At 54.2% G+C, this 22,162-nt stretch overlaps 1 protein-coding gene across 1 annotated transcript; it reads right to left on the bottom strand.

The window, feature by feature from the left end:
- Positions 1-8,477: 8,477 nt before the first annotated feature.
- On the bottom strand, positions 8,478-18,188 carry APLN (apelin). Its single transcript, XM_081222779.1, has 3 exons — positions 17,796-18,188; positions 11,675-11,846; positions 8,478-11,037 (listed from the first exon to the last, which is right to left on the bottom strand). Exons 1-2 carry the CDS (start codon positions 17,860-17,862, stop codon positions 11,680-11,682), a joined length of 234 nt encoding a protein of 77 aa, XP_081078905.1. The 5' UTR covers positions 17,863-18,188; the 3' UTR covers positions 8,478-11,037; positions 11,675-11,679.
- Positions 18,189-22,162: the final 3,974 nt, after the last annotated feature.

Raw genomic sequence — 22,162 nt, 5'->3', positions numbered from 1 at the left:
AATTGACTAACTGTGTGACTTTGGGCAATTTTCTTAAGCTTATTGAGCTTTGGTTTCCGTGTCTATAAAATGGGAATGATAAGAGTTTCTACCTTGTGGGGTTGTTGGGATTAAATGAGTATAATATATGTAAAGCACTGAGAACAGTACCTAGTATATAATAAGTGTTCAATAAATAGTAGCTTATATTATCTACTGATGGCTCAACTAAGGTCCCTGACAACCCCAGGATTCCATATGACTGTTGGTTACAAATCTTCCTGAGCCCCTGGGGATAAAAAAAGGATTCTGCCAGGGGTGAGACTGCCTGGCTGGGGAGCTGGCTGAGGGAAGCACTCACCCCTTACATGCTTCAAGCAATGGTTTCTGACTCAAAGTGCTTTTGGAATCAGTGTCTCAGTTGAGCTTCAAGACGACTCAAGAAGTGCAATGATGCTCCACATGCTATAGATAAGGGAGGCGAAGCTCAGAGGGGGAGAGTGACACAGCTACCAAGTGGCAGACCTGGGATGGAACTTCCCCTCTATCACACTGCCTGGTGGTCCCCAGGGCCGCCATATGGGGAGGATGGCAGTTGGAAGGGGCGAGTCATGGGGCGGGCAGAGGAGGAGCCCTGCCCGGCAGTAACCTGTGGAGAGCAGCTCCCCACTGTTTGCCCTTCTCCCAGGAGGAGCTGAGGCCGAAGCCCAGGGAGCAGAAGAGGGTGTTTCCTAGAAATGCCGCGGGTGTGGCTGGTGCGCACTACCCATGGGCAAAGGACAAGGCTAGGCCTGCTCGTGAGTACTTCCTGGAACCTCAGCTTGAATCCTCCGAGCTCCCATCCCTTTGATCTCACTCAGAAAGCTGGGTGTTTGGGCAAAGTCCAAGGGAGTCATTAGACTCTGATCTGACATTTCTGTTCTCAACCTAATGGCACAAATATTTCACTGATGGCTGATGGCCTGACCAAGGGATTTTGCTTGCTGAGACTAGTAAGGTGGACTAGTGTTTTCATGCCATTTGGAGAGGCGATGAACAAGAGGATTGTTTAAACAAAAAACTTTCTGTTAGGCTGGAGAACAAGAGTAATACCCTAACTCATGGTCTCCTGAAGCTCCAGATTAATATATATATATATATATATATATATATATATACTACCTGGAGTGTAGGAAATAGACAGGGGTGATTGAAAATCTTTAATAACCAGCATGGCATGGGCACCAACTGATCAGACAGTTCACCCAGGAAGTCTGCACTAGCACACACAGGAAAAGAGCACCTGTGGAGCGGGCCTTGGCAAGCGTCGGGGTGCTCCTTTGGGCCTCTCCCGGGAGCACATGCAGAAATCAGGTTTGCTGTTGCCTCCAGAGGCTATAGGAGATTCCTCCAGTAGCTGCGGGGGTGTCGGGGAGTACCTGCTAGGAGGAAAAGTGGGAGAGCTGAAGGAAATGCTCTTTGGGACAGCCTGAGAGCCAGACAGCCTAGGAAAGTCTTGTAAGGATGCAAACAGGGCCTGGCCTGGACTCAGAGAGCTGGCTGCTGCCCTTTGCAGCCACAAGCTGGAGAATTTCACCCCGGCACATTGGGTGGCAATTTCTCTTCCTCCCCCCAGCCACTTACCACGTACAGCAGGTAGCATGCACACAGGCTGTAAACACAGTGCACGCCGTGGAGCAAATGCACATACCTGCCCAGTCAGTGTTCACACACACAGCCCACATGTGCCCATGACCTGTAGACACCCTCTCAAGTCATGGGGCATCCACACTCACACCCACAACGTCATTCACAGACTCAGAGTCCTGAAGCACAAGCAACTAAAAGAGTCAGCTTTGACTAACTCCAATCGGTTGCCCCTCCACACACACCTTGGTCTTTGCCGTTCCTCACACCTTCTGGGGAACAGGACAGCTGAGGTGGCCCGTGAGAAGTCCCTGCCATTCCCAGGCTCAGCCAGCAGGGGGAAGCCTCTCACGCCACACTGAATTTCACTGGAAGACTAAGGGGCCTGGAGGAGACAGGGAGGCGGAGCCCAAGGAAAGTGGAACATCTAAGAAGTTGTACAGTGTCCAGCCAGCCTGTGAGCTGGCCCAGGCGCACCCAGCCACCCAGTCCCATGGGTGTGGGGCCTCAGCCCCTCCTGCCCAGCTGATGAAATCAATAGAGCTTTGGGCAAGTTACCAGGAGAGGATGTTTTAGTTACCATAGCAGGGCTGGGCTGTCTCTCTGCCTAGCAGAGAGCTCGGAAGGGAATCAGCCAGCACACAGGAGTTGAATGGAATCTCTCATTTTGCGAGTCATAGCCACTCTCAGGCCCCACTTCTTGTCTGTGAAATGGGTTTAAGAATAAATCATGGGGGGCTTCCCTGGTGGCTCAGTGGTTAAGAATCCGCCTGCCAATGCAGGGGACATGGGTTCGAGCCCTGGTCTGGGAAGATCCCACATGCCGCAGAGCAGCTAAGCCCGTGCGCCACAACTACTGAGACTGCACTCTAGAGCCCGCGAGCCACAACTACTGAAGCCCACGTGCCTAGATCCCGTGCTCTACAACAAGAGAAGCCACCGCAGTGAGAAGCCCGTGCACCGCAACGAAGACCCAATGCAACCAAAAATAAATTAATTAATTTTAAAAAAAAAGAACATGGGCAGTTCCCTGGTGGTCCAGTGGTTAGAACTCGGTGCTTTCACTGCCGTGGCCCGGGTTCAATCCCTGGTAGGGGAACTGAGATCTGGCCAAAAAAAAAAAAAAAAAAAAAAAAAAAGGAGATATGTATATCTTCATTAAAAAAAAAGAAGAAGAAGAAATCACACATGCACACTACTCCCTCCTTGGCCTTTGGACCCAAGCCATGTGCTCCGTCTCCTAAGACTTCCCTTCTCCTGCTTTACCTCTATTCACCCTGACATCTCCCGCCACACACTTCTCCTCAGGGAAGCTTCTCTGATTCTCCTCCCCATCTGGATCCTGCACTCTCCCCGCGATAAACTTCCTAGAGTCCTGTGCTTGTCCCCAGAGCCCTGACCACAGTCCTGGTCAGACCAGCCTTTGTGGCTTTTGAATAACATCGGATCTCCCTCACCAGGTTGTAAGAAATGTGGCACAGAGTGGGCGCTCAAAGGCATTTGTTGAATGTTGAGAAATGAATTTCTATGGCCCTTTGCAGATGACAAAGCACTTTCACATGCAAACCGGGCACCCTCTGAGGTCGACACTGTTCACACCTGCATCACTTCTTTACTGTACCAAACCTTTTCACTTCAGAAACTTCACTTCAGCCTCAACCAGCCTGTGAGGAAGCTAAGGATTATTATTTCCATTTTATAAACAATAAAACTGAAGCCCAGAAAGGTGAAGTGTGACCCAGGCTTAGTACTTGGAGGAGCCAGGATTTTTAAGCCTCCAGATCCCTGGCCGGAAGGTGCGATCATTAGATTCCCCCGTCAGTCATCACTTTGGACATCGTCACCCCCATTGTGTTGAAGGCCATGCTCAGTCTGGCAAGAAGGTGTATGCTTGGCAAGGACATGGGCTTTGGTGGGAGAACAAGCCTGGGTTCCCATCTGGGCATCACCTGCCTGTGACCTTCAGAGCTGGAGGAGCATCCGGTAAGGCTTCATGGCGGAGGCGGCCTTAGCTGGCACTTGAAAGACTGGGGGAATTAGGGGAGGCAGAGAACCAGGGAAGGGAAGGCTGGGGAGACTAGAGGTGCACTGGGAAATGGGGTTTTGGTGACTTGGGCTGAGGCTTTCCCAGCCTCTGCTTCCTGAAAGATACATATGATGCTCACTCCCTCACACTCCTGCTGGGGCCAGGGCAGCAGCCAGGACCGGTATAGAGGGCACCAGGCAGCAAGGGCTGTCATACCCTCGCCACGCACCCGTCCCTTGAGCCTCCCAGAGGCAAGGTGAGGATCGAGTCTTCTCTGCTGTCTCTCACATACTGTCCTACACAGAGTAGGTGGTTTTTTTTTAGCTCATTGTCCAGGAGAGTGATTCTTTTGAATTGGTCTTTGTGCAGGCAGAACGCCCTTTTCTTGTGCTTGGGTTCTGAAAATGTTAGCCTAGGTTGAGGGGAGGTGGAGCTACTTCTGAAACTTGCATTAAGGCATGGGATCTGAAACTTTACAGGCAATGTGGGAGCAGGGGTGGGGGTGGAGAGGGCTATAGAGCTGGGCTGGGGACTAGCCCAGAGTCACCTTGGAGTGGGGTAGGAGGAAACTGAGATTGAAACTCCTGGGAAAAGCAGCGTCGGAGATCTCTGAGGTGATGGAGGTGGAAGGGACCAAGAGGTGAGCCCTCCCTCCTGAGACACCTCCTCCCCCCATCCCTGTGTGCTCTCTCCCCTCCCACTTTACCTTCCTTTATCTTTTCACACCCCTCACACCTGAGGGCTTAGGAGTTCCCAAGGAGGTGAGAGGACTCTAGGCTGTGAGGAAATTTGGGGGTCTAGAGACAGGGGAATGAAACTATGCCAGGGTCACCGGCTCCTATCCCCACACTTGCTGGGGAGGGAGCCAGAGACACCCCTGCCTAGATGGGAAGAAGGCTTCTTTCTGGCCACGCCGGCCTCCCAGGTCCCACAGATACGAGCATTTTTGCTGCCCTGAGACTGAGGGTGCCTGAGTGAAGCCCTTGCCATAGCCGGGAGGGGACGGCAGCCCTTGAGTGACTGCTTGGCACTTCAGTACTGCCTTCACCTTGCTTTAAAGCAATGTCACCTTGGTCCCCTCATTCCATTACATTCCACAGAAGATGCTCAGACAAACTTAGCCTCTCTGCGCCTCAGTTTCCTCAGCTATAAAATGGGGTTGCGATGGGGACTAATTCAGCCAGGACAGGCGATGTGCTCGGAACAGTGCTTGGCACACAGGAAGCATTTGCTCCCTACCTGTCGTGTCGTGTCTGTCAGTATCATCTAGCTATGTCCCTTTAAGTGGGTCACTTTCCCTTTCTGAGCCCGACTTTCTTCTGTCAAAGGTCTGTAAAAATGAAGGGGCTCAGGAGACTGAATGGCCTCCCAGGAGCCTGCCAGCTCTGCCCTTCTAGGATTCTGTAAGTCTGAGGTAGGGAAAGCAGAGATTGTTGTCCTATGAAAATAGATGAGGGGGGACTGGAACCCCCAAAAGATGAACTGACCTGCCTAGGGTCACACAGCCAGTTACAGGCCAAGCTGGGTTTAGGATCCCGAGTGCTGAGCCACTAGCTTCAGGCCACTGGGCTATGCAGCCTGCCAATTCTTTCACACCCAGGGAAGGTCAGAAAGCATTTGGTTTGCAAGATGGGGGAAGTATGAAATGGAGGTCCCAGCAGCCTCTGGGGCCAGGAGAAGCTTGGGCAGACCCACGTAACCCAGTGGTGGCTTTCCTCACTGGCCAAGGGTCCCGTTTCCCACCGTTTCTTCTGTTTCTTCTCCCAGAGCACTGATTCCCTCTGGAGAGTGGCCTGAAGCAGCCTCACTGTTTGCTGGAACCCCAGCAAAGCCCTGAGCACAAGCAGCTGCTTCCCACCCACCCACTCCTTCCAGGCGGCCAGGCAGGTGAGGAGGCTGAGATCCAGAAGGGGCCAAGGGGCCCTTCCACGGCCAGCCCTGGGCAGAAGCAGAGTCAGGACTGAACTCAGCTTTCTGGGCACCTGGCCTCAGGTGGAAAGGAACCTGAGGGCCAGGCAGGTCTCCTGGAGCAAGTGCCTGGCCCCAAAATCCAGGATTGGGTGCTGCCCAAGCTAACGCTGCCACGGGGGAGAGTGCTGAGGGCCATCTGTCCCTGGGGAGGCCCTGTGGGTTGTCTAGGAGACTGGAAATTTCCAGTGCCCCAGGCACACTCGGATTGGGGAAGCAGACTCCTAGCGAGCTGAGGATGGAGCCGGCTTTGAGGCTTCGCTAGCCAGTTAGTGGCTCTGTGAATCTGAACAAGTGACTTGACCTCCCTGAGCCGGTTGTTCCATCTATAAATTGGGGACAATGATGACTGCCCTGTCCACCTTTCAGGGTTAGAGTGTGGCTTAGTGGGCATAATATTACCTCTCACTAGGGAGCACACACCATGGGCCAGGCACCGTGCCCAACACTAGACCTGCATCATCGCATTTGGTCCTGACCGCAGCGCTCAGAAGCAGACAGAGTATCCTGCCCGCTGCGGAAATGGGGCTCATGGAGACACCGGCTTTCAGGTCTCACAGAGAAGTAAACGGTGGTGCTGGGAGTTGAACCCTGATCTGACTCCAGACTTCCCCTTCCACGGAAAGCCCTCTGTTAGTATAATTATTGTCAGATAGCATGGCACAGAAGGCAGCTCATAAGCAGTTTATTAAATTCTCTTAATTCTAGACCTTGCTGCAGAAAGGAAGTCTTCTCCTCGGGCCGCAGGCAAGGGTTCAAGGGCTCAGCTGAAGGGCTTGCCAATGCTTCACATGAGACAGGGTTGCCATCTGTTTTTGTAAACACAGCCACAGTGGTTCATTTACATTTTGTCTAAGGCCACTTTTGCAAGACAATGGCTGACTTGAGTACTTAGGACAGAGACCTCACAGACTGCAAAGTCGATTTACAGTAAAAGCTTGCTGATCCCTGATTTGAAACATGCAAGGAAATGTCCTAGATGCAGCTCCGGCCTTTGACTGAAGTCCAAGGCAGCAAGCCAGGGGTGTCCCTCTCTGAGCACTGGTCAGTATGTAGGAAAACTGGTTTTTCAAAGGAACCCTGGAGACATCTTCCATTTGCGGGGGGGGGGGGTTCCAGAAAAACGCTGGCTGAGTCAGTAGCGCCTTCTAGGACCAGAAAAGAAGATGGTAGATCTTCTCTGCCATTCCCTTTGGCAGTCAGCTGGTACAGGCCCACTCTGGTCAGAAATCTGGGGTTGAGAAATTTCAGCTGAATAACCTTCAGGCATGAAAAATAGAATTCTATAAGCACCTCAGAATGGCTGCCTGGGTCAGCCAGGACTTGTGGGAGAATCTGAAATGTTAGGCATCTAAGTAGCTACGGCTCATTTTATACCACGCCTGGGGTCCTGAAAAGCCTTGTGTGTGGCCTGAGTCTGTTTGCCTCCCTTATCTCTTTCATTTCAGGGGCTGCCTAATTTCTAGGTGGATTTGAAGCGCTGTTGTTTTTCAGGTTCATCTGCCCACCCCACCCCCAACCCTTCCAGGTCTTGGTCCAGAAGTAATCAGTGAACAAAAAGTGAACTCCTTTTTCTTTTTTCCCTCTGTATTTTCAAAAACAGCCCCCTACTCTGATTATATTGTATTTATTTGGTCAAGATATCTCCAAATGGTGCCAACCCATATGTCCTGCCTTCTTTTGGTTTGATGTCTAATTATCTTTACAGAAAACCACCAGCTTTCCTTCCCCTCATCCTCTGCCCCAAGGAGGTCAGACTTGCCTCCACCCACTTGCATACAGTGACTACATATGCCTGGAGGACACTGGTGGCAACTCCCCTTCCTTGTCCCCATGTCCACTGTGCACCATCCTCCTGCCAACTTAACCAAAGGCAACTGGGTCTTCTGGGGCCGGTGTAAGCTGGTGTCTCCGTGAGCCTTTCTCTGACCCCACCAGTCCACACCACGCCATCTATTTCCAGTGCACTTACTGGGATTTAAGTACATTTTGTACTTAAGTCTTCTCTCTAATTAGGGGACCTTCCATAGTACCATAGAAAGAGTTTACATTCTAGAATTCAAAGTACAGATTTTAGATTCACTTACCGGCTGTGAGCCTTTGGGCAAGTTGCTTCAACTCTCTTAGCCTATTTTCTCATTTGTAAAACAGGGATCTGTGTTGCCCAGTTGTTAGGATAATAAAATGAGTTGATATTTTTTAAAAAGAGCTCTTTAAACTGTTAAAGGGCTACACACTCACGGATCAGTATTAAGTTGTCCTGCCCTGCCCCCGGCCCCTTCTCCTTGGTTTCTTGTGAAATTAGAGCTTTGGGGGTGATTAGGGCGGTAACAGACCAATCAGCATAAAGCCAGCCCGCCCAAAACCTCCTTGCCTAAAACCAGTTCCTCTGACAACCAGTTTGCCTAAAAGTCAAAGTAGTAATTTTGAAAGAAGGCATTTTTGTACCAATTTTCCTAAGAGGCAGTTCCAACATAATGTCATATTTTTAAATCACTATGTCACAATCTGCAACATTTTGTCAATGATAAGATTGCTGTGTACGCTTGTGGGTGGCATTTTCTATTTTATCTTTCATTGAGCAGTTTCATGACTTTTTAGCAAGTGTCTGAAGACCCTTTCTTCAAATTGTATATTTCTAGAACTGAATACTTGTCAAATCTGTGGAATTTCCCACAAGATTTATCGAATGCACTTTTTGGATCACTCCTGTCTCCTTTTTGCTGGGTTTTACTCTGGATCGTGTATACCTGTGTGCACCTAATGAGTTGATTAACCAAATTAGCATGTACCCAGTGTTCCTTCCTGTTCTCCAAGATGTTGGCATTTTGACAACAAGCGTGAGGAAGTGAGACAGATGGGGCAGAATTGCATCAAACTCCTTGCATTTTATTTCTCAGGCTATCTCATGCATCAAGCAACTCTACTTTGTGAAACGTAAAATGATACATACAAAGTCATTAACAAATGTATTTATTGCAGGAAACAGAACATTTCTCAAGAAAGGCAACTGGCTAAAAAGTCCCGGGAGTGTTCAGAAGTAGATAAAAATAGAAGAAGACGCACACCAAGGATATAAAACAACTTTTAGTAGAAATCCCACCTTTAATCAGAATGTTCTTAAATAATTTTTTTAAAGATCCTGCAAAAAAAAAAACAAAATTAGGACACTCAGATGCCAAAACACTTAAAAGTGGACTGCATTTTATGTGAACTGGTCATTAAGCATAGAGATTCCTTTTGTGAGTTTGTGGCAAATTAGTTTGAAGCCATTGGACCTGGAGCCGATTTAGGAGGCAGGCACTTCCCTCCCTGCACATGAAGTTCATGGGCGCGGGGTTGCGGGGCGGGGTGGGGGGGGGACCATGGATCTCAGCAGAGAGGTGTGCCCCTCCTGAACGTGACCTCCAAGAGTAAGGGCGAATTGTCTGCTTTTAACTTTTTATTATAAAGACATATTTACACTGAACAATCTTTACAAACACAGTGAACACAATTAGGGGAACGGGACGATTTCTTAATGAAAAGCGCCTTAATAACTTTGTATAAATTAGTATAAGAACCATACACAACCACTTTAAATAAGACGGCCCCTCAGCACCTCCACTGCCCTGTGTCACCAGACTTTCCCAGCCGTCCCTCTCCCGCTGCCCACAGCCCACCCCCGCCCTTCCCCCTGGGCTGGGCAACTGATGCGACAGGAGATGCAGAAAGGAAGAGGGGGAATAATAAGGCCCAGCCCCAGTGGGGACAGCCGTGGCAGAAGAGGCTTTCTGGACACTGGCCAGACCCCACTCTGGGCTGAGGGGCGTTTGGGGGGGCGGCAGGTGCCCAGCCTGGCTCCCCAGGGTGGCCTTAAAGCAGCAGTAGCAGCAGCAGCAGCAGCAGCAGCGTTAGCAGCAGTGGAGGGAAGGGGGAGGGGCGGGTAGGCAAACGTCGGGGTTGTTCTGGGACTCCGGGGGCCCTGACTCCCCCTGCCCCACACGTACATAGGTGGCCATCAGGCTCCTGTCCTCCCTTTTCTCCCTCCCACGAGGCCTTTGAGAAGAAAGCCTGCTGAGATCTACACTTCCTCCCATCTTTCCTTCCTTCCTCCCCCCACCCCTTCCTTCTTTGTTTCCTTCTTCTTCTCCCCACTCCCTGCCTCCTCAGGGAAAGGCCACTGGGAGAAGAAGTTCCAGTCAACGTGAAGGGAAAGCCATTGAGTCCAACTGGTTAAGGCCACCTCCTGATTCCTGGTAGTCTCGGTGCCTGAGCTGCCCCTATGAAAATACCCAGGGTCTGGGAGTGCTGCAAGGAATGGGGGCAGCTGGCCAGTCAGGGAACTTTCCAGGCCGGGTTGGGGAATGGACCAGAAGGGGCAGGCCAGGGAGGAGGGAACAGCTCCGTCCCACCATGGGGCAGTTCACAGCCGGCCCCCTCTCCCTTCCTGGCCACCCCCAGCCCCAACCCCGGGAAAAGGCACTTAATGGGTTTGGAAGACATCATCAAGAAGGAAGAGGGCATCATCACGTGGGAGTTCGGAGACCTGAGCCCTCACGCTGGCTCTGCAGCGGCACTGAGCAGGTCACCATCCCTCTCCGAGCCTCTGTTTCTGCAGGAGTTTGCATAAGGAGGTGGCGCTAAGTGAACTCCAAGGTTCCTTTTGGCTCTGATCGTCTGTGATTCTTGGCAAAACCAATCATCCTACTTGGCTTTTGCTCCTGGGAGGGAACAGAGCCACCTGAGGCGCATACCCTCCCCTCCTGAGCTGGAGCTTGAACCAGCTGGGGTGGGGGGGGCGGGAGTGAGTGGGAGGGACAGTGAGGCGAGAGAAGTGACAAAGGACTTCACGGCCCCTCCTTCACCTCTTCTTCAACCAGGCCAAACATGGGGATGAGGAAGAGGCCACAGTAGCTATTCCTCCTCTTCTCCAGTGCTTCACTCCCCCTTCGCCAGATCGCCAAGCCCCCGTTCCCATGCCCCCAGGGCACCCTGTCTGCATCCCAGCCACCCGGTCCCTGTCGCTAAAGTCTCTCATTGCTCCGCTCTCTATGCCCCTCTGGAGGCCTGGGGGGGAGTGCTGATGCGAAACCGTGGAATCTGCTGGAGCCCATTAAAGAAGGGCGGGTACCACCCGGCCCCCAGGGCATACCTGAGGCAGGAAGGGTATTGGACAGAAGAGGTAGGGACTAGAGCAGAGGGAGGGCTGCGGAGAGGAAGGACGGCCTTCCAGTGCAGGGTCTTCAAGTCACGAAGGGGCACTGAATGAGTCCTTGCTAGGGGCAGGAGCACGCCAATCCATTCGGGGAGGCTGGTGGGCGAGAAGAGCCGGACCGTCAGCAGCTAGAACAGGGGCCAGATGAGGCGAACGGATGGGAGGGCTCCAGAGAAGCAGGCCGATCGACGGAGGAGTAGAGAGAATCACAGGGGGCGGACACGTGGTGGCCCCTTCAGTCCTAAAAGAGGAAAAATGACCAGAGAGGGGTCATTGACGTGTCCTAGGTCAAAGGAACCGCCTAGGACAGGAGAGGAGAGGGCCTTCACCCGCCCGCCCCACGAGCCTGAACCTAAAGCCCCAGGCCACTGAGTCGGTGCCACCCTGTCCTGGCGACAGGGGGAAGGACAGCAGGCCAGGCCTCAGGGGCAGGCTCAGGCCCTGCTCGCTCCTTCCCACATCTCCGGGCAGCTCTCTTCCTGTTCTCTGCTAGCGGCTACCCGCAAGGATCCCTGCCTTCCTCCCCGCCTCTGGTGAGGATCCAAACCGCACACCTGCACATATACCCTGGGGCACCTCTCCCCAGCTCATCAAGGCCCCCCCAGGACTTCCATAACACTCCAGCTGGGCCGGCCAGCCCAACCCTAGGCAGCAGAGTGGAGGGGAGCCAGCACCTAACTCCTGGGGAGTGTCAAGCCCCTCTCCGGCCTTGGTCTCCGGTCTAAACTGAAGGTGCTCTGTAAGCCCCGGTGTTATGCATGGGGCCGGCACTGCCTGGTGCAGGTGTCTGGCCAGCGGTGAGCAGCAGGGCCACCCAGCTTCCAGGCTGTTCCTCCCCTGCCCTTTCTGTGCCACCCACTGACCACAGGCTCAAGTACCTGCTTCAGAAAGGCATGGGGCCCTTATGGGAGAGGCGCGGCCGCTGGCGCCGGAACTTCCTCCGACCTCCCTGCCAGGGCCCTGGGCCGCTCCTCGGCCCTCTGGGCTGCACCAGGTGGCGGATGGTGCCTTCCTCCATCCCCTTCCCGTCAGAAGTCTGCAGCAGGGGCCCTGCAGGAAGGAGAAAGCCTGTTATCCCAAAGGCTGATGCAGATGGGCCAGGGCCCCAGAGGAGGGGCAGTCTCTCCATGAGGTGGCGCTCTCAGAGCTTTTGTTTTTCCTCTTCCAATCAGTGAACCGATGAACCATTTACACTGTCCTGGGGCAAACAGAGCCCACTACTCACATTTGCAAATTATACACCTGACTTGATGTCCTTTTGACAGTCCTATCATGTTTCTGATGGGCACAAACATGTTCTGTGCTCAGAACATCATCGGGGGGTGCAGCTTGGGGCATCATGCCTGTACTCAGGCTGGGGCACAGCAGACAATACCTTCCCACGGCACCCTTGTGACTGATACACTCAAAACATTTCAAACGCACAATATTTCAATGAAAACAACTCCCCCCATCACGTGCCTATCACCCAGATTCAACAGTTATCCAGATGGAGTTACATATGCTTTGGTTCTCCTGTTTCTTTCTTTGCAGAGATATTTTAAAGCAAATCTGGAACATGACGTCATTGTACATCCTTTGATACGCAGGTGACCCACTTTTGAGTACTAGAGCTCTCATACCTCACCCCTGGGCATCTCATCAGTGTTTGGCCATCCTGGGGTTCGCTTGCTCCTGTGGCCTCCCTGTGGGTGTGGCTGGGGGATTGTTTGCGGGGGGGTGGGGGGGAAATCTCTGACTCTGTGTGCCTTATGCTGGGTTCTAGTCAGCCTGTGACCAGATTCAGAGGCCAATAAATATTGTACAAATGAATTAGTAAACAAATGAGTGAACGTCACCTGAAGCAGCAAGTGCATCGGGAGGGGGGTGGGCTGCTAGTATCGCCCCCCCATTGCCCTACCTCCTTTCACCCCTGGATCACACCCCCATCCTGTGCCTCATGCAAAGCCCTTGCATTCCAATCCCAGCTGGCTCCTTTTCGGCTCTAGGGGGTTCTTCTCTACATCTGTCCACATCTGGCTTAGAGGAGAAGCCTCCTGATGCCAGACCAAGCCCTGCCAATAGAATCCAAGTGGTGCTGGGTGTTCCTGGGTGCGATGAGGGAAAGACACACGATGAGGCCCCTGGGCGTGAGAAGAGAGGCACAGTGCCCAGATGGGGAGGGTATCCTCTCCAAATGCTGAGACCCAGGACTGTGAGTGGTGGTGGCAGTCAGGGAGGGAGGGCTGTTGGGGGGAGGGGTCCCTAAGAGACAGGGGAGGCCCAGAGCCAGGATGAGGAACACGGCTGGTGGGCTCAGACTCTGGCCAGCGAGACGTCTAGACTCTAGGGCTGCAGAGCAGAGCTACCTAAGCTGACCGAGCTCTCAGCCACCTCTCATGGGGGCTGCAGTCCAGCCAGGGTAGGCGAGCTGGCACTCCACAGACAAGCTAGCCGCCAGAGGCAAGCAGAGCAGGGAGATGCGATGGTGCTGGGCAGGAGGCAGACGGGCAGAGTGCTTGTGCAATGCCCAGAATGGGGCTGGTCTGCAGAAATACAGCTTCTGAGGCCAGTGATCATGAATCCCAGTCTCCCTCTCCCCACACCATCGGGTTCGCCTCCAGCTATATCCCTGTCTCTCGAAACCTGTTTCCATCCATCCAGGAGTCTCCACCACTAGCTCACAGTTTCCATATAACCACCCATTGGCTGCTCGCCCCCCAACCATGCCCCTGGCGGCTCTTCCTTTCCTTCCTCCCTGCCTCCAGCATCCCCACGCTCCGGTTCCTTCCTTGGCTGTTTGGTTCTTGTGATTCCTCCTCCACTTGCACACAATTTCCAGGCATTTATCCTCCTCTTGGGCCAAACGCAGGCAAGGATTGTCCTTAGGGCCCTCCCTGCCCAGGCCCCTGGCGCCTGCTGCTGGCCACGCTCTCTCGCCCAGACACGCACGCACACACTCTCTAGCCCTCCACCCTCCCTCCCAGAGAGAACGTCACAGGCCCATTAGGACCCCTCTGTTTACCAGCCACCCTTCATGCTTCTGGTCGGGGGTGGGTTACTGTGTCAGCTCCTCCCCTAAACCCATCACCTAATGTAAATTAAAACACGAGTTGTGTTTGCACTTTGGGGCAGTAGGTATGGACAGGGGCAAGGAGGCTGCTTTCGCCTGTCATAGGTCTACCCTCTGAGTGCCATCTGCAAAGGGGCTGGGTCGGGGAGGGAGAGGAGGGAAGCCCCTGCACTAAGCTCCCCACCCCAGCTGCTTCAGCTTCTGCCTTGTGTTTTGAAGTCCCCTCAAGGCTGTTCTGCCCTCTCAAGAGGACAGGAATGATACTGATGAGAAGTTGGTACCAGAGAAACTCTCAGGGCGAAAAGGACTGTGCTGAGGGCGTGGCCAGGCAAAAGGAAGGACCCTAAGGGCCTTGAAGGTGTCAGTGAGGTCTTGGTTCTTGTGTTGCAGGGATGGCCAATGGCACAGGCTATGGCCCCAGGGGTACAGCAGGCATGAGAAGAGAGGCACAGTGCCCAGATGGGGAGGGTATCCTCTCCAAGTGCTAAGACCCAGGACTGTGAGTGGTGGTGGCAGTCAGGGAGGGAGGGCTGTTGGAGGGAGGGGTCCCTAAGAGACAGGGGAGGCCCAGAGCCAGGATGAGGAACACGGCTGGTGGGCTCAGACTCTGGCCGGCGAGACGTCTAGACTCTAGGGCTGCAGAGAAGAGCTACCTAAGCTGACCGAGCTCTCAGCCGGGCCCTGGAGAGCAGTCACCCAGAAGCCCCTGGCACCTTGCATCCCACTGGATGGGGGGTGCTTACTGTCCTCCTTGTAGCCGGAAGTCTGCAGTTCCTCCCCCCACCCTGATTCCATCATCCACCTGTTTCCTACTTTTGATTCTGAGTCTGGTTCACCCTAAGATAAGCTGACACCTGAAACCCTGGCTTTGTCCTGTCCAAAGGGACAAATCAGAGGCTTTTGATTCTCATCACTGCAGAGGTCCTGGCTATACAAAAGAATTCCCCTGTAGAAACGGGCCATCCCCAGTATACTTAAATATTTTCCTCTAACGCATCTGCTACTCAGGAAGGCTGGGGCAATCCTGCAAAAAGTCGCGAGCCTAGAGGGACGGAAGCGCCATCAGCAGTGAAGCTACAGCATCTTCACTGTGAAGCGCAGGCAGGGGTAAACAGGGCTTGCTTTTCACACAATCTGAACTCCAGCCCTGCCCGTTCACAAAGAGGTGTGTGCCGCTTCTCAGGAACACGCCATCCCCACTAGGAATGAAACATTTTTTTTCCTCTTGCTGTCCGGCCTGTCTTGTGATTGCTTTAAAAGCCCACACAAGTGCCCTGGTGGCAATGGCTACGTCCCCTCCACTGCTCTGGGGTCCTGCATGTGTCTCCAGGATGAAGCGCCCCTCCTTTGTCTGCCCAGCCCAGTGCCCTGAGCCGTCTTCCCACGCCAGCCGTGCTGCTGTGGACACATCACGCCCTGGCAGCCTGGTCGTCCGCTTCACCTGCATTAGTCCTTTGCCGCCGAGAGGCCTGACTCAGGTTACCTGGGGGCTTAGTTCTGAGGCATTGGGGATGGAGTGGAGATGCCCCCTCCCTGAGTGGGAGGGGTCCAGGAGGCTGTCCTCACGCTGTCACTGTGGCTGCAGGCCTCAGCTGGGGCCGGGGAAGGGCAGGAGGGGGACAAGGAAAGACAGAGAGGTGCTCAGACAAAGACCAAGGGCTACTTGGCCCTGGCCCAGCAGCTCTCAGACTCAGAAGAACAAAGTGTATCCCAGGTCAGGAGGCAGTGGAGGAGTCTGTGTGTGGTGGCGGGAGTGCATTCCAAGTCAGGACACGGCGTGTCTTGAGGAAGCATGGATTTCAGGCCTGGAGCTGACTGGGGACTCTGGCTGGGGAGAACATGCAAGTCTGGGCCAAGGGCAAGGTGGTTCCGAAAAGGTCCCTTGTTCTGACCCAGGACAGGAGGCAGGAGGAGCAGGACATGTGTCCCCAGACCCTGGGCTGGTGGCCGCCTGCAAAGAGGTGGCCCCCTTGGCCCCAGGAGAGGACGGGGGTGGGGTGGGGGGATGTGGCGGTGGGGGGTGGAGAGGCAGGGGGAGCTTTGGAAGTTTCCAGTGCTAGGCTTAAGCAAAATGTGAGGGCAACGAATTTACCCAGATCCGGCTGTGGAGATAGGTGACCTAATGCAGAAGGGTGAATTGAAGCAGGACGTGGTAGGGTCTGAGCCAGATGCAGCGCTCCCTCCCCTTGAAACCGACTCTCCCTTTACCAGTAATGCCCCAACAGCTGGACCCTGAAAGGGTCCGAGTGCGGGTCAGTTAGCCAAGGGTCTCCCCATAGGCTCTGGGGGAGCCGCAAGTGTGCAGATCAGGTAGGCCCAGCTTCCTCTGGGATGCCCTCTCTGCACCACTGTTTGCCAGTGGTGGTGTCCTGTGGATGTCTTATCTCGCCAACTGCCCTGGACGGCAGGCTCCAGGAGGGCAGGCCCGTGTGGTGTCCTTCATTCATATCTTTGGCTCTCTTTCTGCCATTGCCTGCCTGACAGGAGTTTCTGAGGAAAAAGCCTGCTTCCTTCTTACCAGTGAGGTGGCTGAGCCAGGGCTCAGGCCTGAAGAGAGAGATCACTGGACAGCTAGCTAAAGGCAGGTAGTGCCAGACCCAACCAGTGCACCTTCCCGAGAAGCTGGGCAGGGCTCCCCGTGCCAGGGCAGTGCCAAAGGCAAGAGCAGAGAAAGGAGGTGACCTACAAAGAGAGAGGTGGAAGCCCCACCAGGCCCCTCAGAGGCTCCCGGGCTGCATCCTGTTCTGGAGGGTCTGGAACAAAGTAGGGCCTTGGGCCCTTCCTCTAGGGAACTTGCTGCCCTGCTCTCTCCTTGCCCCTGCTCCCACCTCCCCGTAAGTCCAAGCCTGGCACTGGCATTAGTCCACCTGGTCTTGGCCTTCCTATTCTGTGTTGCCAGGCAGGCAGCAGTGACAGGCAGATCACAGGACTGTGGCAGCTGGAGGTGGGAGCTGGCAGCCCCAGGAGACACTGACGCACAGAGGACAGGCAGCCCGGACTGGGACTGCTGGGATGTGGGTGGGGACCAGGCTTGGGGAGGGCAAGGGAGCACCAGTCAGTGCCAAGTATGCCAGGTGGGGGTGTGGTGCAGGTGGGGGCCAGCTGCATGGAGGTATCGGGTCAGGTGCTGTTTCCTGGTTTGGTGCCTGGAGACAGGGGGACTGAGGTGAAGCATGACCATGCCTGGGTCAGAGGGGGTACTGGAGCCAGGATCTCGAAGAACCAAGTCCCTGGGGTGGGACGCAGGCCTCCGGGAGAGCCTTCTGCGTGGGAGCAGGAGAGCAGACCAGACAGGACTTGGGGGTGAGGGAGGAGGCCAGCCTGACCTGGCCCTGCCGGGCCCGGCTCGGGGGAGGCTGCCTCTGCTCACTTGCAGGCTGAAAGGAACCACAGCTGGGCTCCACGCCGCCTCCCCCGCGGCGCGCTCCTGCCTATGCAACAAGTGTCACGTCTGCATCTTGGCACATCATCATCCCCCAGTGGCCCAGGCCCCCGGCCCGGCCGGCGGCCCCTAACTTTCCACGCAGGAGCCCAACCCACCGGCCTCAGGTCAGTTCCCTCCAAGGATCCACGAGGGGAGCAGGACGTGCCCCCCCATACCCTCCACCACGTGGGGAGCGGGGCTCGGGACACAGGGCGCACGCCTGCGGCCCTGAGCTCCTTGGACTGCGAGGGGCAGCCTGGAGGGGCCAGGCGCCGGAAGGTGATGCCCCAGGCCGAGACGAGCCGAGCCCCCCGGAGGGAGCGGTGCCCGCGGCCGGCGAGTCCCTGGCCCCGGGCGCCCCGTCCGTCGGCGGCCCGGCGCGTGGCGGCTCCTGCACGGCTCGCGCCCGGCTCCCGGGAGGCGGAGAGGGCGCGATCTTCAGGGCGGAGGGCGGGGAGCGCGCGGGCTGCAGCCCTGGAGAGCGGCGAGTGGGCCGCGGGCGAGCGGGAGGGCGCGCACTCACCTCCACACACCGCGCTCAGGAAGAGCCAGAGCAGCAGGAGCGCCTGCACGCAGAGCCGCAGATTCATGCTGCTCCTCTGGCCGCCGCCGCCGCCGCCGCGCGGCCCTGGCCAGGGGGCGGGGGTGGGGGCGGAGAGGCCGGAGGCCGAGGGAGGCGCGAGTCGCGGCTCGTGCGTGCGGGCGCGAAGCTCGCGTGGCTCCCGGGCCGCGAGACGGTACGCCCCGGGCCGCGCCGCGGGCTGGCCGGCCGCCGCCTGCTCTCTGCCGCAGCCTCCTCTCTCCCGCCGCGGGGCAGCGCCGCCCAGCTGGCCTCGGCGGCTCCGGGGGCGGCGGCGAGCTCGTTCCAAGTGGCTGGCGGCTCGGCTGCGGCTCCAACGGCCCGTGGCTCAGGCTGCCAGCGGGAATGCGCCCCGCTCACTCCAGGGGCTGCATTTTGTAGCCTGTGGCTTGGCCGCGAGCCCACTTGGTCATGTGGTCATCGGGAGGGCTGGAGGGGGGGCCGGGAAGAGGGAGAGGGAGCAAGCCTCCCGCACCGCCCCCCTCCCGGCACGCACTGGGCAGCCGCAGCCAGGGCGCGAGAGGGAACCTCGAGGTGGTCCCACAACAAAGGCTGCGAGGCCACTCTGACAGCCCACAAGCGCTCCCCGGACAATGCCCGCCTGGCCGGGGGCCAGAGGGTTTTGGAGACCTGAAGGATTTCAAACACAGGAAGCAGTTGGGGCGGTGGAGGGGCACACTTAACCCTTTGTCGCCACGCTTCCTTAAACAGCTGTCAAGAAACCTAGGCGCTGCCCCCACTCACCCCCGCTACCTCTGACCCGGTCCTTCCCCACCGCCGCTCCGCAGCGGCAAGGACTTGGCCGAGACCCTCACACACTGGCCCTCCTCTCTCCTCTGCATCTTCAGCTGGGTTTGAACTGTGCCCAGCGCCCCCATTTCTCCTACCATCCCCCAGGAGGCACCCTCTACCTGGAATGCCCCCACCCCACCCCATCCTTCCACAGACCTCTTCATTCTTCCAGCAGCACCTCCAATCCCATCTCATCCAGAAGACTTGCCAGGATAACAGTACTCCAGGAGAGGCTGCTCCTGGGTTCCTCCTCGCTGTCAGGACATGCAACAGCTCCTATGGCATCCCCTCTTTTGTTCCCCATCATCACAACAAGGGACCGTTTACCCAACTCCAAACAGTCTAGGCTGGATTCATTTTGCATGTACTTGGGATTCCCCTCTGAAAGTGGGTCCTGAAGTTGTTTGCCTTCCCAGAGTAGGCTGTCAGCTCCTACAGCCTGGGAGCTCCCAAGAGAAGGAGCCGCCTCTTTCACCGCACGGGGAACCCCCTAAGATAGGACCTTGTCTTCTCATTCTTCTGCCTCTCTCCAAAGTCCCCAATATCGGGCTCTGCACATAGGTGGCACTCAACACATGTTAAAAGATTGAATCGAAAAGTGTTTCCACATTTCAGCCAGCCAGGCATTTTGCTTGAAGTGCGAGTCCAGATTTGCACAAAAAATACATTGGACAGTGTGTGTGTACCATTAAAGATGTGAGAGACCACAGTAGACTTAACATGTTTTTGAAATGTTACAACAATCCAGCATATGCACAATTTTTTATCAGTCTCCATAGCAAGGATCTCTGCTTTGTTCACAGCTGTATCCCCAGAACTAGAACAATGTCTGGGGCGTGGTTGGTGCTCCCGACATAATTTTGAATATATAAATGAAATTTTCAAAACCTTTCCTATTGCCTAAATCAAGGTAGTGGGAAGGGGATAAGATAGGGTTCTTGTTCATAGCCTATGTCCGCATTAGCCCCAGTCCAGTAGGAAAAAGGCAGCGACATGGAAGGCAGAGCACCTCTCTTCATCCATGAGGCCCAGGCGGTGAGCAGTGGGCATTAGTAGCGTGAGATCATTCCCCCTCTGCTGCCTCCTGGAAAGAGTCTTCCACCCAGGAGGAGAAACACCGGACCTCTAGTCTCCACCCTCACCTGCCTCAGGGCCTTGCTGTTGTCACCTAAATTTGCTGCATCTCCTGGGGATGATGATCTGCGTGCTACCCCCTTCAGGGTTGTTATGGGATTGAATGAGATAATGCATCTGAAGGCACCGTGTAAATAAGGTATCAACCCTTGCCGGATGGTTTTTAGGAACCATGATCCTCCACCCCCTGACGGAACAAGCCCATACATTTGCAAATGAGCACCCCCATAAGTAGGTTCCTAGAAGCGTTCTTATTCAATCGCTCCTTGACCAGGGTGTGTATGGGCTACTTGCTAAGCGGTTTAAGGGCTGCCCTTTCCAATATGACTGATACTAACAACATTTAAAATAAAATGAAAACTTCATTTCCTCCGCTGCACTGGCCACATTTCAATTGCTCAGTAGCCACGTGCAGCTAGGGGCCACTGAATTGGACAGCACAGAATAGAACCTTTCGATTATTGCACTAAGTTCTATTGGACAATGCTGGGAGAGAGCACCCCAGTCATTCTTTTTCCTGTAATTCTTTTTCCCACCTTACTTAGTTTTCAAAATGTGCAAGGGAACAACATACAAAGGCAAACCCAATACAAATTTAAGGCAAGCAACTCTTAGTAAACAGAAGGCGTGTATTTAAAACAAGATTTAAGGAGCTGACCACGTGGGAGAATTATGTTTTAATCTAATCCTTCTCTCCATTTAACCAAACTGCATCCATGTTTCTAGTCCTAGATCCAAGATCTCATCTTCCTCCTTTCTCAGGCTGCTCTTGCCCATGGTGACTTTGTCTTCCTCATAACAGCTATGGCCATAACTTTCATTGGCAGTGATTCTGGCCTGCACTTGTGTATCTGCACGCCATGTTCTGTGGGCCCGTAGAGAGGGTCCACCACCAGGGTACCCATTCCGGAGCCAAGGCCTGTGAGGCAAGGGATGCAACTCTGATGGGTCACTCTGAAATCCCTGTGGGCTCCCGTATATCTCAATAGCATATTCAAATGACCGGTTGTTATACTTGTCTGCCCCCGCTAGACTTGAAGGTCACAGGAATGATAGCAACTCACGCAGTGCCTGGCACGAAGTTGGCACTTGGAGACTGCTTGTTGAAGAGATAAGTAACTGTTGGTAGAACTGTGTTCTGTCTTTTGTTCAGGAAGATGACACTGTTGAGTTAATATTAGCAGAATCAACGTTTAAAGGTGTGTCTTCAAGAGTGGGGAGGAGGGGCAGGAAGCCATCCGCACCTTCCTGCCCTGAGGCAGCAGTGGCTGTAAAGTGCATTGCTGCACTTGGGGCTCAGGCCTGTGGTGAGGGGCAAGACTCAGTTTCCAGTCAAGCTCAGGGGCAATGCTGGGGACAAGGGGTAGAATTCAGTGTACTGTTGGGGACAGAGATGAGATAGCTGACCTATGTGAAGCCAGCCTGTGACTTGTTGCCCTCATTGGTGCTGTGCACAAGCTATTCAGTCCTGCTTAGTGTCCTATGCATGTTATCACCACCAGCCACTGCTGCTTGGTTGACTCGTCTGGCTCCCTGTCCTCTGGGTTTGAATGAGCAGTGTGGTGTATTAGAAAGAACTCAACTTTTGGAATTTCAAATAACTGAATTCAAATCCTGCCCCTCAATCTCAGTCCTCAACTGTGTGACTTTGGGCAACTTATCTAACCTCTCTGAGCCTAAGGTTCTTCAGTTACTAAGTGAGGGTAATAATAGTACCTACCTTATTATGTTGGGAGATTAAACAAAATAATGCACGTAAAGTACTTAGCACAGGTCCCAGCCCACGGTAGTTGCTCATTCAGTGTTAGTTTTCTCCTCTTCCTGATATGTTCCCCCACCCACCCACCTTTGGGCTCTGGCCTCTGACCTCTTGGAACTGATCAGGAAGGGACGGCTCTGTCTTTGCCCTGTTCCATCCACACCTGTCTTCTTAGTAGCCATCAGAACTGTTCACTATCTTATTCCACCAAAGCACCAATCTCTGCTGGGGCTAATCTAATGAATGCACTTGATCCAGGGAGTTAATGCATGATAGTACTTTGAGGTTTTCCTCCTAGGTATGGTATTATGATAGTAGTCCTATGAGGTATGTCCTATTCCCCAAAGTAATATCAAGCTCCACCCTTTCAAGCAAGGAGATATTTTAGTGACTTTCATTTGGCTGCTCTACATAGAGCTCACCTTGCTTCAAAGTCAACTCAAAAAGCGATCCCCTCTGGCAACTTACAACCGAACCTTCTTTTTTTAAAAATTTTTCGTTGAGGTATAGTTAATTTACAATATTATATTAGTTTCAGGTGTACAACATAGTGATTCAACATTTTTATAGGTTATACTCCATTTAAACTTATAAAATATTGGCTATATTCCCTGTGCTGTACAAT

This window comes from Mesoplodon bidens (genome assembly GCF_964165515.1).
Source record: "Mesoplodon bidens genome assembly, chromosome: X".
NCBI lineage: Eukaryota > Metazoa > Chordata > Mammalia > Artiodactyla > Ziphiidae > Mesoplodon > Mesoplodon bidens.
The sequence above is the reverse complement of the archived record's forward strand: the minus strand, read 5'-3'. Positions and strand labels throughout refer to the sequence as shown.

Coding starts and splice junctions, on each gene's coding strand:
- APLN (XM_081222779.1), bottom strand. CDS start 17,862: ATGAATCTGCGGCTCTGCGTGCAGGCGCTCCTGCTGCTCTGGCTCTTC. Junction 11,847..17,795: donor CCTGAGCGCGGTGTGTGGAG/GTGAGTGCGCGC, acceptor TCCTTCCTGCAG/GGCCCCTGCTGCAGACTTCT.